The 16,044-nt window shown below is 34.9% G+C and overlaps 1 protein-coding gene across 4 annotated transcripts in view; it reads left to right on the forward strand.

Annotated features, from left to right (window-relative positions):
* Nucleotides 1–16,044, forward strand: part of LOC126978338 (glucose transporter type 1) — a 60,601-nt gene that overhangs the window by 39,443 nt on the left and 5,114 nt on the right. For all 4 annotated transcript variants that reach the window (XM_050827078.1, XM_050827080.1, XM_050827079.1 and 1 more), the window contains exons 4-13: nt 1,674–1,770; nt 6,385–6,550; nt 8,208–8,345; nt 9,793–9,888; nt 10,742–10,902; nt 10,988–11,112; nt 11,540–11,710; nt 11,782–11,918; nt 13,071–13,229; nt 13,960–14,172. In XM_050827078.1, the coding sequence (XP_050683035.1) occupies nt 1,674–1,770; nt 6,385–6,550; nt 8,208–8,345; nt 9,793–9,888; nt 10,742–10,902; nt 10,988–11,112; nt 11,540–11,710; nt 11,782–11,918; nt 13,071–13,229; nt 13,960–14,172 (1,463 nt within the window). The remainder of the gene's footprint in view (nt 1–1,673; nt 1,771–6,384; nt 6,551–8,207; nt 8,346–9,792; nt 9,889–10,741; nt 10,903–10,987; nt 11,113–11,539; nt 11,711–11,781; nt 11,919–13,070; nt 13,230–13,959; nt 14,173–16,044) is intronic.

The following is a 16,044-nucleotide window of genomic DNA, read 5'->3' on the forward strand; positions in this document are numbered from 1 at the left end:
CAGAATGAACACACCATCTTGTATTATTATTTATTATGTGGCCATTGTCACTAATTAGCATGTACGGTGAATAAATTGGTTCGATTCTGTTATGAATAAATCTTTAAGGTAAAATAATACTATAGTAATTACATATAATTTGTAACATGTGACTTTGTTCAAATGGCAAGGAAGTAACACTTTATCAGACTTCCGGGATAAGGTCAAAAAGTATGCGGTAAGGGCACGTTACAGTAAATAATACAATAGTAGCGTAACTCAGCGCTCTCCTTGAAATTTATACCTACGTCTGGGCGGAGCACTAGGATTTGTACATACAAAAACAGCTAAGGAACTCGGGCAGGGATCAGTCGCGGCGGCGTAAAGCGTGGCACTCAATAGATTTAGGCACTCCTAGTGTAAATCGTGTGTAAGTGTGCGTGCGTCGATTCGGGTCACTGACCTGTATAAATACCACTGGACTGGCGGCTGTCAAAGTGCTTGTGTGCCTGTTTGATATTCGCCATTTTGGCGCTGTTGGCCATGAAGCGAGAGTCTGCGGTACTAAAACCAGTATTGACAACCTCAGTTAAACAAACATCGATAGGAAAACTATTTACAAAAAAATCGTGTACTTTATTACGTTGATTCCTGAAGTATAAGTAACACGGAAAACGACCGAAATTAATTCAAAATGCAAAAATACTTCAGAGTATTGTACGTTCCTTCGCAGCCATTTGCATTATACGTCATAATTAGTTCTCTGGACGCTCGCGAGTGGCGCTTCAAATAGGCACAAATAAATTCCTGTCAAACATATGGAACAGCCTGTCCAGTGGTTTAAAGTAGAGGTCAGTGATTCGGGTGCTCTAGTATGAATTTAAAGTACTGTTCTATTACTGTATTTATGGTAAGCAGAAGCCCCGTCAGGCATGAAGCCTTTTTTATCCTCAAGCCTTTTTTCAACTACAACGACACTAAAAAAACGCAATAGGTCCCCTCTTTGCATCTTTTTATCTTCTCGCTCACTGTGTAGTCTATTTACTTTATATTTCATTACTATCATTATTTTAAATGTTTTTCTAATGCGAAGTAGAAAATAAAATCAAATAGTTCCAACAATTCTTTAGAAATCTGTTTATTTAGAATTTGACAAGAAATTGTAAAATATAAATAAGATAAAAAATACAATACTTATCTCGACAATGTGGCCGCATCATTAGGAGTTAAAACTAGATAGTGTAAGAAGTTTTAAATAGTCAGACATGTGTCGTTCACCTCTCTTCAAATAGATTATGTTATTATCTTTACTTAACTTATGCATATACCAATTGCAAAAATAAATTCTTTCACAGAGCTTTCAGAAGTCAGACACAGTATAACGCACGAACGATTTTAATTTGAAGCTCTTTTTCCAAAAAGTACAACCAGGAAGAATAATTGGTTTGCTCTTTTTCATAAAATAAAACAGTATTTTATTAAAATCAAATCTTAAATGTTATCACTTAGATTTTATGACATGAATTTTGTTATATTCTAAGATTTCGCTTTATATACTTTTGAGTAATTCGTAAATGCTAAGAAAACTTTTGACTAGCCGACTGAACATGGACATCAGTGTTAAGTTGGTGAAGTAGTACAGGGAGGGAAAGTTCCGATAGCAAATAGAAGAATAAACGAAGATTTTGATACAGTGGTACCGGAACATGAGGGCCGCGAGGCCAGCCGCAAGCTGACACGATATGCGCCGTCGGAGGAGGACGAGGCGACACTCAGGGAACTTCTTCTTAGGTACGTGTGACTAGAGACATGTGGAACAAACATTAGCTTTCCTGCCCATTACCGGCTTCATTCCATTCTCGATTCATGACAGTCTGTGTTTCAGTGTGTCTATACATTTTAATATTCTTTGGCTTAGCATCCCAAGTATCTTGTATTGCAGATATTTAGACGATGCCTCTTGCGGTGCCTATCATTCACTTCTCTGACTTCATAACATGAACCATAGTTCACCGTACTAACTAACATTAGTACAATGGCCATTATCTATATTTGTCGCTACGCAAACACTAGCACAGTGTTTCCGCTTACACCTTACTCCATTGTAACTATATTAAGACATTAATAAATTAAATGAAGGAATCTAATAAAACATTGCTTGCATGTGTGTGATCGTAATGTGTTTTCTAGTAGTGTGATCCATTATAAGTCTTTGAAATTATATTGTCCGTGTCCCGTATCTAGAAATTTTATTTACTTAATTCAATTAAGTTGTATATATTAACTGAGTTACTAGAATATTCTCATATTATAAACATTAGCTCTTAATTATTTATATTCTCCATGGAACCTTACTACTAAGAGGAATTTATATATTTTATAGGTACATATTGAAATGTTGCTTATGTAACCTTTGCTGAATATGTTGCTAGGATAATAAATATGAAATGATTTTCCGCAAGCGTCTTCTAAGGAATTATGGAAGTGTAAATCTCTTTTGAATAAACAGCTTACGAATGCTTCCTCGAAGCACATTTCTTTATAAAATACAGCTATTTTTCTTCTTAATAATTCTGCTAGATAAAAGCAAAAATATATAATACTATCTTTTAAATTTAAAATTGGGGTGATCAGCTCTTTGGACTCTAAATATAATGTCAGTCTTTATATCTATTTAAAAACACATGAAGTACAAAATTGAAGGCGTCGTGAGAAAACACGCTACAGATAAAAGTTTTTTTGTTGCAAGCAAAGATTGTGTAAATATTCGATATTTATTTGATGAAAGCATAAATAAAATAGCAGCAGTTCTTTATACTAACTACCGGCTTTTCTTTTTCTTTTAACCTAAGATAACTATTGGAATTATTTATATACTATTTCATAAAAATATAATGATAATAATAATAATGATATTGACAAACTTTTTACACAAATTATCTTGCTCCAAATTAGGTATATAAAGCCTGTGTTATGGGTTGCAAGACAACGATATATTTAATACAATATACTTACTTAAACAGCAATACTATATATTATTATGTATAAATTTTCTATAGTTATAGTTACAAATTATCTGTTATCAAGCATTAAAATTTGGATCTTCGTGAAGCTTGCTGTGTTGGTATATATATTAAGAAGAAATATCCAAATGTTTTCAGTTTTCTTTAGTGTTAATTCCGCCAATATTTGTCTTCAAGCAATTCGACACTTGTTTCTTCTCTACACGAGGCATCCTCAGGAGAGACTAAGTCTCGTGCACAAGTGTCGAATTCTTTGAAGACTATACTACTATATATAATTATGGATTTCCGCAAAGTAACTACTTCAATAAATCTCCTACAAAGAAGAAAGACTGTATAAATAAAATAATACTCGTTATATCGTACAGTTTTACTCCAATGATAGTATTGCAGACACCGTATATACCACAGCTATGCAGCTCTCTCACGGGAATTTATCGATCAGTGGCAGAAGAAACTTGTATCATCCATTAAGATCACTTTTGTATAGTTGCGGAATGCGGAATACTGAACCTTTTTCGTCTCAAGTTTGTTATTAACTACTAAAAAATCAATTTATCGTACCATCGACCTTTGACAACACCATTCTAATTTCTTCAATAATTCACCTGGACCTGAAAATATGAACCATAATATATCACAAAATCACGTTATGGTATTCCAATAAGACCCACTTTTAATAACCACGACTAAGCTGCATGGTTAACCTTCCAGTTTCACCACTAAAAAATTGTCGATATTACCATTTTCAATAGATACCTGGACGTTGGTATGATAATTATTGATTGTCAAATGTCGCCACGAATGCCACTATATTTTTAACCAAAAATGACAGTGGATGGACCAATATATTATTATCGACATAAATATATAAGCAGCCAGACTAGGTATTCCAACCATTCATATAATTTTTGACAGCTGAAGTAGTGATGTCCAAATTGGATTTCTTACTCGATTGCTAAAAACAATCGATTTTATTTACAAAGATTGATATATTCCATATTTACTCAACGTTTTGTATTGTTTTAGAGAAACAAAAAGGTGTTCAAATGACTGTATTGTATATTATATAGGTACTATATAGAATTGTGCATTTAGCATGAAAGCACTTATTAGTATCAAACATTAATTAATATGAATAGGTACCTAAGTTTCAAAAGCTTTAATGGATGCAAAGCGAGTACGAGGGTTGTTTTATTGAGTTCCTCTATTTGCATAGTTGTGCGTTCTGCACAACTCAATGAATGAGATAAAATGAAAGTTTATGATTGAATAAATAGTAACTTTCAACTAAATTTGCTTATTGTAGCAAATATATAAAATCTGAAGTGTATAAACTCTTTACGTTTGTAAGATAAAAGGAATCTGTATAATTCGGGTATTGTATAAAATATATAGGCAATGTATACATGTTGCTGGCGGGCGGGCGGCCAGCGGTCGGCGATTATGAATGATAGCTATAATCGAATTATTTTGTATTACTAATGTTAATAATCGATTACGGAATTAGTAACATTTTTATTTTCATAATCGAATGACGTTACTAATGAGTATTACTAATCCTGTTGAAATAAGTAAAAAAAATAACTCGAAGTCGAGAGTCGCTGTCTTTGGCTTTGTGATCAGAAAGTTATTAAAATAATTAGTATTTTAAAATATGGTTACTTATGTGGTATTTTTAATACTAGAGAGATTTTTTATTTAATAAATTATTTATTTGTGTACCTTAATCCAATACTCATCATGAAAACAATATAATTAAAATATTTTTGAATTTTGACCTGCGTCGACTACGTTACGTTACAATTACCTACAAAATTAGTAACCACAAATTTTTATAATTGAAATATCTCGAGACATTTTTATAATCGAATGATTTCATTAGTATATCTCATAATGGCCGACCGCTTGGGGCGTCCGCGTCGCGGCATTGTTAGTAATACCTATTCATTGATTCCATTTTATTGTCCATTGGTAGCTAGGTAATAATATATATCTTTATTCCGGTAGTACAAATACTATTTAAATCACTTGACTTGAGGAATTCCGCAATTGACGACATTTTCGTATCGTTGCAACTTGAAAATATTTGAACGTCTTATCGAAATTCTTTGCAGTGTTGTCTATTTCCTTTTTGAGTTTTAATTATCATGGCTTGTTTGATTTTTTTTATGGAAAAGGAGGACAAACGTGCGTATTACCGCCACCCACATTCTCTTGCAACACCAGAGGAATCAAGGGAGCGTTGCTGGCCTTTAAGGAAGTTGTACGCGCTTTTTTTTAAGGTACCCATAGTCGTATCGTCCCGTCTCCAATGCTGTTACACCTTTCGTGATAATCCGGGGTTAGCTGACGGAAGAGCCCCTTTAGTTTGCATGCAATCATCTACCTTGTTGTATCTTTGTAGCGCCTTTCGGAGATAAGAAAGAATTCGGGATCTACAACCTTCATCTCCAAGTCCTTTCTTGCCAATCCATCTGCTGCATCATAACTTTCGCTAGCCGCTGTGTTCCTTAATCCATTATAAGGTTGCATAATTTTCGTTGCATATATGTCGGGTTAGATGGCATTGTTTGAGTAGGCCCGATGCCATGCTGTAGAGACTGTGTTAAAACCGGTACTTGTCTTAATATTGGATCTGTCAATGAAGATCCGTAACTCTTTCGATACATTTGTCGACTCGAACCGACGTTATCCGAACGAGCGTTAAATACCCACGAAATAAAGTGTTCATCCCCAACATTGATGCCAGTATGGTAAATCGCCTTATTAAGCTCAATAGAATCTAAACTTAGATAGATAACGGTGGCCCTAACCGGGCACGGTCCTTATAATAAACATCTATTTAATATGGGCATAACTGACAGCCCTGCATGGTGGCACAGGAAACTGCTGCACATGTACTTCAGCATTGTCCAGGTGTAGCAACATACTGGGCTCAACATCTTGGTACCCCAAACACACTCCTAGAAGTCTTTAGGAAGGAGAGGAGGCTGCGAAGGTTTCTGGAGGAATTGGGGTGGCAGGAATAACAAATATATATCGCACACACGCAAAATAGTCGCGCAGTCGTCGAGTTGCGGAAATTAGCCCGATTATACCATACCAAGTACTCATTGTGCTTAATTTAATCTGCCTAAACAATTTGAACAAACTATTTAAATACGTTTTAAATAAATGCATGGCAGCCATTTTGTTTTTAAACGTCTTGGCTTTATTAAACTGTGACGCAGTGAACTTTCAATTGTCTGACTGTTGCGGTTTTTGGGATAGAGCCTGCTGACAGATGAACGGACTACTTCGGGCATGAAACCCTATATTTCAACACAAAATATTAGTGCTGGTACTGAATTAAGATATTTAAGAAGTTTTTTGTTTGTAGCCTTCAGAGACAGGTGAGCGTGATGAGTATGAATCTGACTGCCAAACTTGATGAGCTTCAGCGGGGCGACCGGCAACTTGAAACAACGGTCGCACTCTGTGAGATCCGAACGCAACTCCAAGAGCTGACGAAAAGCGTTGAGTCATGCCAGAGCGAAGTGTCTGAGGTGAGTAAACTGTCATAAAATGTTTCTTTCTTCAGCTTGGAGCTGATTCGAGCTGTTAGTTTTTACTCGCGAGTAACTACCTATTGATATACTATGATTAAAGCTAATTTTGCATTTTACCAACCCCCAACCTAAGAATATTATAATATTTACACGGACGATTTTTGACGACGTCAGAACATGTCAACGTCACACATTGCTCGAAACTGGCTCGAATACGAGGTACGTACCCACTTGGTACGTCCATTGTTATTAATTGCCGCACTTTGCGACTACGACTGCGGTATCTAGTTGGAGTGCAGCTGAGATCAATCCTTTATCTAAGAGTACAACAATACTGAGATAGTGTACTCCGTAAGTACGTTCAAAAAACGGGAATGAAAATATCGAAGGGATAAATTCAAAGAGTAAAATTATCCCCATATAGTTATCCTCGCATAACATCGTGTTTGGTCGAAAACAACCTTAGTCGTTTTAGTTAACAAATACGGAATCTATGCGAATTTTTTGACCAGTCGAATTTGAATATTTTAGTGTATTCATCAGGAATATACAGGAGTAGTATAGACTATCAAGTATAAGATGGTCAGTCGCTTGTAATAGCGCTTCCGAACTGGTATGTCCACGCGCACAGAGACAGTTAGAGATACGTAAAACTATACATCTCTACAAACATATTGATCTCTAGTACAACTTTATTAAATTCCGAGATATCATGTAGGTACCTGTATTTAATTTTTACTTGTGTATTTTCGTTGCTTTGAGGACAGTGATGTTTATTGTAACGCGTTACGACTGAAATTGGCACTGTTATGGCAGGTGACGCTGACTAACATCAAGAGCTCATAGGGGTTCATATTATGTACATACGTACGTACGTACAAATATTTTATTTTCCAGCGATGACATTACCAAAAAATAACAAATCGTACTACCTTAAAAATACTACCACGTACCGGAAGACGCAGTGTTGGTAAACCCCCCACAAGATGGACCGACCGTCGTGGAATTTTGTGGGTAAGGCCTTGGCCAGCAGTGGACGTCTTCCGGCTGATGATGACTACCGTAAAAATACTCTAGGTCCTACGAAGGCGATTACGCAATAACGAAGCGACCCGATGTAATAAAAAGCGATTTCAAGGCGAAGCTGTGCGACACGTCGAGTTTGTTTACGTGCCCATAGCCCCGCAACCCCGCACCGCTGCCGCCGTTCCATGAGCCCTGTATACTTTGGAACGATACGGGAAACATTTTTTTAAATATCACGTTATGAAGAAATACATACGGCAGAGCAGAGAAACTTACTTTGAGGCATATTTACCGAGAATCATAATTTATATGGAGAATTACTTACTAATAGGGCTTGCTTGGATAGTATTAACAGAGAGTAAATTAAAATATTAATTATTGTCAAACTCAGTTTGTATAGCAAACCAACCGCATTACATTTCTCGCAGTTTTTTTTTCATTTCAACCACATTTGGTCCCGTTTGTTCACGACCGCTTGTGGACAACTCGCCATGTCGCGCCGCTTTCGTTTCCGGCAAGAACGCTCGTAGGACAACGCCCAAAGTATACTCTAAGTTGAGTTATGATTCCAAATAAAAAATATCGATTCACTATATTACCAAAAATGAATTTGTATTTGTATGTGTAGGTAAAACGAGACATGGTTGCCATCAAGCAGGAGCTAGACACGGTACAACAGGTGAAAGAAGAAATTGAGGAGTTGCGTGAATACGTCGACCGGCTTGAAGAACATACCCAAAGACGCAAACTTAGGCTGCTTGAACAAGTACGTAATCTATTTTAAAAAGATTGTATTTTATTTATCCTGTATTTTATAAATTACTTGCTGACCCGACAGATATTTTCTGTACATAATAAATTAATACTCCTTTTTATGAATTTGTCAATAATATTTCGTGACATCAAGAATTATTTCGTAAAATATGCTCCCTGTTGTTGTAAAGAAAATTGATTCAGAGCAGAACTGTGCGTCAATAAATTCTCTCATAGAAAATATATCGCTTTTGTAAATGCATGAGATTCATAATACGACGACATAAAAATTTCTTCACTTAAATATGTAAGATTTTTTAAATGCTCTCCGATATGATAACTAGGACCTCCTATATGTCCACGTTTGTATTACGTGGGTCTTCTTGCTCTAACATTTCGCAAGTCGACACATTAACTGCAGTTACAGCTGTTTTAGTGATATCACTTGTTTGGTAAATGTTAAATTAAACAATTTTCAACTCAGCAAAGCAGGCAGTAGCTGAATCTCCTATTACTGTAACTGAAAAAAAAAACGAAACTGCCGGAAGAGTAGAAGACTGATTTAATGTATAACGCAGTTGCGTAAAATTTTGCATCTTAAGACCTATTGAGTATCCTACAAGATGTAGCGGATAGTGTCCAATATGCTCAAGATTTACTTACTTCAGGTCTCTTTAATTACCTTCGCTTCTGTCGTGATATCATCGCCTGCTCTACGTCATTAAAGCTTACGTTTAAGATCATATCAATCTAGAGTTTGTCGGTTTGAATATCCCTTTGCAGGATTTATGAACAAATCAGTTAAATTTTCCGCGTTTGATCTGCTGTTCTATCGATCACTCTTGGAAGTTTCCTTTGTTTGAGATTTTGCTTTATAATATACAATTTTTTTGAACATTATAGTTTCACAAACCTCCTCTCTGCACTCACGACTTTAAAAGAATATTGAGCTGTAACCTATAAAACCTATTAAATTTTTTAGTCTGACTTAGCAGTGAAATTGTTCTCTTTGTTTTTATATAATGTAATCCGAAAAAAATATTCTCATTGAGTTACTTGTGGCTTCTTCTTCGTTAAGTCACAATAATGAAGCGATAATTAATTTAGCACACATAAAATTTGAAAAACAAAATTTTATGAACGATGCGGGACTGTAAGCTACGACCTCCGGCGTTCCGTGCCGTTCTCTAACCAACTGAGCAAACCGTTCGAGTAACGTATCGTTATAAAATCTTGTATGCTTGCTGATTCAAAGTGATTACATTTATTATTCTATTGACGAAAATTTAAGTTTGATAGCCTAAATATGATTTATATTTTCTTATGGGATATTGGCGAGCTGTAGGTCACTTGATGCCTGCTGGAATGTAGCTACAATTAAATACTGGGGTTTGGTTAAGTTTGAAGTTTTATTCTAAGTATAACTTATCTGGTTTATTTACAAGGATTATTCTTTACAGGGCTTAACATTTTTCCTGTCCTATGCCATCTTAGCTGCAGTACTCGGAATGTTGCAATTTGGTTATAACACCGGTGTAATCAACGCACCTGGCAGAGTAAGTTATTTCATGCTCTTTTTATTATATAATTATTATTATTACATGTTTTTGAAGCTATACTTCTTTAGGCACGATATAAGAATGAAATTTTAAGATGAGCGCGCATCACTGTAACACAAAAGTAACAGGGTGAAGATGGTTCCTAAAATTTTCTGACGTTTGCGACATTTGTTATTTTTTTTTGGTCTCTTAGTCCATTATTAGGACAGGCAGAGGGTTAGGGTTAAACCCCATACAGCCGTATTCGTTAATATTCAATAAATGATTGTCAAAGCCGTCATTGCAAGATTTTTACAATATTTTTCTTTGTACAAAGCTAAGAATAGCACGAGGAAGAAAATTTTAAGGATTTGCATTGTTAGGCCAAAGAAGTATAACTTCTTGCGTGCATACCTAAGTACACGAACACACACTCCCTTTTTGTTTATCTGTTTATGATCTGAGGCACTATTACAATTGAGTAATATATCTGCCGTATTTCTGAGTGCAAAAAAGTACGATTATTCCAATTTCTATAAAATTTTGTACAGTACTGTGTGATATGTCACATGAAGAAGCTTGTAAAAAGGGTGTTAGACTTGTAAAATAATATACCTATTTACCGTACTCTCCGATACGGTAATCTATAATTGGCCTCAATTAGATTGATTCAACTAGTGTTTAGTTGTACATTGTATTTTTTTTTATTATAATTTTATTATTTATTTATAAAGCAAATACAATCTGAGTATACTCATCATTTTATTGCAAGAGATTATACATATCTGAATGTTCAGCAACACTATTGGAATTTGAAACAGAATTCTCGTAGGTTTCATTAAAGTCTCGTCTTTATTTACATGTTGTTTAGAACATCGAGAATTTCATGAAGGATGTGTACAAGGATCGTTATGGGAAGGATATCCATGAAGATGCAGTGAATAGATTGTACTCAATAGCTGTCAGCATATTTGCTATTGGGGGTATGCTAGGCGGCTTCTCAGGTGGAATGATTGCAAATCGATTTGGCAGGTACACTTATAAAAATTTTACCATATATAATATTTTGATAATCAGCTACAATGGAAAAATACCTAATGAATTTTTCATGTAACAGGAAAGGTGGATTGTTGCTCAATAATATCCTTGGCATCAGCGGAGCAAGTCTGATGGGGTTCACTAAAATATCTCATTGCTATGAAATGCTTTTCTTTGGGAGATTTATTATCGGCGTCAATTGCGGTATCTACCTCTGACTTAATAATTGCTTCTATTTCAATTATAATTAAGTAAACTGTAGTCAACTAGTGCATGATTTTGAATTTGGGTAGAAGTTTAATTAACTTGTTAACAAAAGCACAGCTGGAGTTATTAGCACCAAATTTACTCTAACCATTGAACACGCAACACATTGCGATTATTCCAGTTATTGGTTTGAGGTTAAATGGCAAATTGTATTGCTAGTGAAATATACAGTAGATCTTCGTTAATTGACTGCGTTAAGGTAATTGCTCTATCATCTATAAAACATCAAAAGCGATTTCATGGATATCCAATTGATCCAATCTTATATAAGCTTACATTGCTAATTTAGAACAAATTTTTTGAAGTTCAAAGTCAAATTAATTATGTATTACTAATGGGATTGTGAGCATTTGAATTATTTCAGGGTTAAATACATCTTTAGTGCCAATGTACATATCTGAGATTGCTCCTTTGAATCTACGCGGTGGACTTGGTACTGTGAACCAACTTGCTGTAACTGTTGGATTACTGCTGTCTCAAGTTCTTGGTATTGAGCAAATCCTTGGCACTGATGATGGTTGGCCGATCCTTCTAGGTAAACTGTGTGTTATACATTTTTAATTCTGTGCGTCAACTAAGTTGCTAATCTGGTCTTATATGTTCAAGGTCTTGCTGTATGTCCGGCGATATTGCAACTTTTACTTCTACCAGCCTGTCCTGAATCTCCTCGCTACTTACTGATAACTAGACAGTGGGAAGAAGAGGCACGTCGCGCTTTGAGACGACTGCGTGCAAGCAACCAAGTGTGTATCAAATGTTTGCAGCACCCCTGTAAAACATTTTTAACTAACGTTGAAAGTTAACTTTAACTAAAAATCATAAAGTTTGACAAGGATAAGAATTTTGAATTACCAGTTCAGGGCCGTAAATTACGATAAATGGTTGATCAATAACTAATATCAATACACTAATCACAACGGATAGATTTTAAATTTTAGTAAAAAAACACATTAATTTGTCTTTGTCTTGACGGTCGATTACCAGTACGGGTGATCAACGGTTATCAAGTAACCCAAGTTCATCGGTCAAGGCTTTTCTCCTTTACTTCTTTCAGCGCCATTAATCCTCTTATTGGCAGAAATTATAATTATTTCGACGTCAGTCTTTTTAAGTTAGTCAGGTCTTTCTGATAAATATTTAAAATACAGTGCTATGAAAAACTAATTAATACAAAAAGAAAATCTACTTCAAGATCATACATAATGAGAAATTATCTTGAAAACTAAAATTTTTTTCGTGTCGCTTTTAATTATTGTTCAATTGCAACAACAAATCTGTTATTATAACAATAAGATCAAGTTTAGTAACTCTGTCCACTTTATTAGGTTATTATGGAACATAGAGTTGGGAAATATGAATATATGGCACCGGTTGAACCGACATACGGTATTCTGTTCACAATTAAAAAATGCCAACCCTATTTTAAAACTTCTTTTGTTCATAATTCACTTTAATCCTAGTAGATCAGTCAGGATATCGGTGGCAACCACTGAACACAACAATCGTTGTAATAAGGATTGTCCTGAGTGCCTCGTGAAATACTGGAACCCAAGTCTAACTATAATCTAAATATTATATCGGTACTCTGGAAGCAGTTTCCGGATTCCATAACGCCGTTGCGTATACACGTTGCTTCATCTCTCTATAGAGATATAGAAGGGATTCTCTTCCTGTGAGCAATAGGCCTGATTTCTGACGCTGAGGTCCAGTATCGTACAACATTTCTCTTCTAATGAAGGGTTAATGATAATTCATTCCCAAACTTTTCAATTTCCTCGCACGTACAACTATATTGTAAAATAAACTCTTCAGTTAGAATTGAAATTAATAACGCTCTTGTTATTCTTTTAGCATGTGGCAGTACAACTTTGACGCTCAATTAATTTAATTTCTAGGTTGAAGAGGATATTGAAGAGATGCGCGCAGAAGAACGAGCGCAACAGGCTGAAGCGTCGATATCAATGCGGGAACTTCTGTGCTCCCCGACGTTGCGAGCACCGCTTTTGATCGGAGTCGTCATGCAGTTGTCGCAGCAATTGAGCGGAATTAATGCGGTATGTTAATAGACAAACGCTGTGTTATTAATAAGCGCAATATAAAGTTACTACAAGTTTAAATTCCCTGTCATGTAATTCTGTGGTGACAATGGTAAGATAAAGTCAAAAAGTTTTAAATTTGGAATAATTTTACTTCTCGTTTATAAATAGCAGGGTGGTTGGGTTGCTTTATATTAACAGTGGTGTCCGTAAACTAGACACCATATAGACACCAGAGTCATGACGCGTCCGGGCTAGTCGCGCCACCTAATTGGTTGCGCAACTAAAAGTTAACCAGGTGATGATCAACTATGGAGCTGTATATATTTTGTTGGTAGAGGCTTCTGGTTGTGCCACCGTGGTGTCCTGGTGAAATATTGGCTTAAAGGTTTAAGTCAAATTTAATGTTAGCAGTCACGCTGACTTTAATATAGACTGCGGATTGTGTTGCACCATAGTATTCCTTGGCATAGCTAAAGCTAAAGTTAAAGTTAACCGAGTCAATATCGATTTGTTATTTGAAACTTTTGACAGGTTACTATTTAGCTATGTAAGATTGGACGGTTACGGTTAGCAGTTACTTTAACATGTTTGTTTATGTTAAAGTTAGTTGATCATTTCAACGGCAGTATTATTGAAATGAAAAAAGAAAAGGTCTCAACAAATCTGCAGTTATCTCAACTTATACTTTTTGTCTACATATAAAGATATAATTTTAAACTTGTTGATGAATATAATTTTATTTAAGGTGTTCTACTATTCGACCTCGCTGTTTACCTCGTCTGGGCTCACGGAAGAATCTGCGAAGTTTGCCACAATGGGTATAGGTGCCATCATGGTCGGTATGACCCTGGTGTCATTACCACTGATGGATCGGACTGGAAGACGAACGCTTCATCTCTACGGTCTCGGCGGAATGTTCATTTTCTCCATCTTCATCACTATATCTTTTCTCATAAAGGTGTGTTGTACATATTTTCATTGTACAGGATTGTTTATTACCATCTGAATAAGATTGATGAAATAATATTCATTATGATCTGTGGTTTACGATTAAAATATTATATTTCAAAATGTTTAGAAATTTACATGATTGATGGTAATGAACAGACTTGAAATTGACAAAATTGTCACTGTCAGACTCTTTTCAGAATTTATATTTACCTTTTTATAATAAAGTATACTCGTCCTCATAGGAATGGCTATGATAAGATATTAAGTCAGTTATATTGTTACGATAAAATTCTGGTAATTGGGTCTGATACTGACGTTGCGAAGATAGCCGAACATTTGCAAGTTTTAACACAAAATCTTATACCGTAATGAAGGATTGAATTAAAATGGGCTTATTAAAAACTGATATAAGAATCCCCATATCATATTGAAATCTTGAAAATTAAAACTGTTTCTCAGAGGTATATTTGTCGTGTTTGATTTGTAAATGTTCCGTTGCACTTCGACAATTATTTTAAAAGAATGACTAACTAAAGCACTACGGATAAATTTATTTCCCTCGATTTCCAAAAATAGATCATGGACACTCTGCCCATCATCTTCGTGAGAATAAGGTCATTTTGATTAGAAAGAGTGACAGCGTTAAAGACTTTAAAGTAAATTCGAAATATATAAAATTGTATATAGGTAGCGCTTAGTCGCGGTATACATTTAACTCCAAGACAAGCTAAATAGACAGTGCGTATTAATTACCATCAGGTAAACGTCCTGCTCGTTTCAACCTTTATTTTCATAAAAAATGCAGGAAAGCTGGAAAAAACAAATAATTTCTGGCGAGAAAACCTCCGAGAGTCATTTTTAATAATAAAGGTTTATATCTGGACACCAGAAAAATCAATGTATTTTTTTATATGTTTCTTGATAATATCGATCTCACACCTTGCCAAGTTAAAAAATACGTTGACTCGAACTTAGCATTTAAAAAATAACCTAACTGTCGAACTTAACTTTATCCGTGGTACGGCCTTTATTGCTTTGAGAAATTAATACAACAATTCCATAAAATATAATCTTATATTTTATGTGAATATTCATAAACAAATTAACTGTTATTATTTTTTGTTCCTCGAAAAAAAAACAATTCATTTTAATGAAATTTACATTAAATACTATGATGAAATGGTATGAAATATCAAATCGGTTGCTCTAGTTTGATGTATGACAATAGCCTACAGGCTTTTTCTATTCTTCCGATTTGAATTTCAAAAGTTTGAATTTTTAATTCAAAAAAATAATAACAGCAATTATTAGTACCATAGAATTTAAGCGTAGATTGTCGTAGTTTTGGTTCTATGATAATTAATTTATGTATAAGTTGCCTTTTTTGCATTTGAACCTCATTGACTCATATTTTACAAGCAAACTATGCAAGGATCAAAATATTTTTCAACTATATATATTGCAAATAAATTTAATTATTATCATAGAATCAAATTTTATTTAAAATTAGACGTAATTTTTGTTTTTTTCTGCCTTTGCACGCTTTTTTGAACATTGCTTTTAATCACGTAAACTAATTTTTTCATCAAAACCCTGTTTTTATTGCAAACACATTTCTCTACTCATTAGTTTCAAATAGGTCCATTGTATCTCATTATTTTACATTTGAACAACTGTGGTGCCCAACTGGTGGTGGTTAGAGAGCACCTCAGGTTTGCTTTAAATCTATTTCAAAATGACCTATCGGTAAGTTCTCACTCTCACTAGTTTAACACGCCAAGTTCCATATTAATTCCCATCTCCAACACCAATCTTTTTTGCTTTTGCTTGGTAGTAGGTCCCTCCCCCAGACTCCGACTTTCCTGTTTCCGGGACCGGA

The sequence above is a fragment of the Leptidea sinapis genome, chromosome Z (genome assembly GCF_905404315.1).
Source record: "Leptidea sinapis chromosome Z, ilLepSina1.1, whole genome shotgun sequence".
Taxonomy (NCBI): domain Eukaryota; kingdom Metazoa; phylum Arthropoda; class Insecta; order Lepidoptera; family Pieridae; genus Leptidea; species Leptidea sinapis.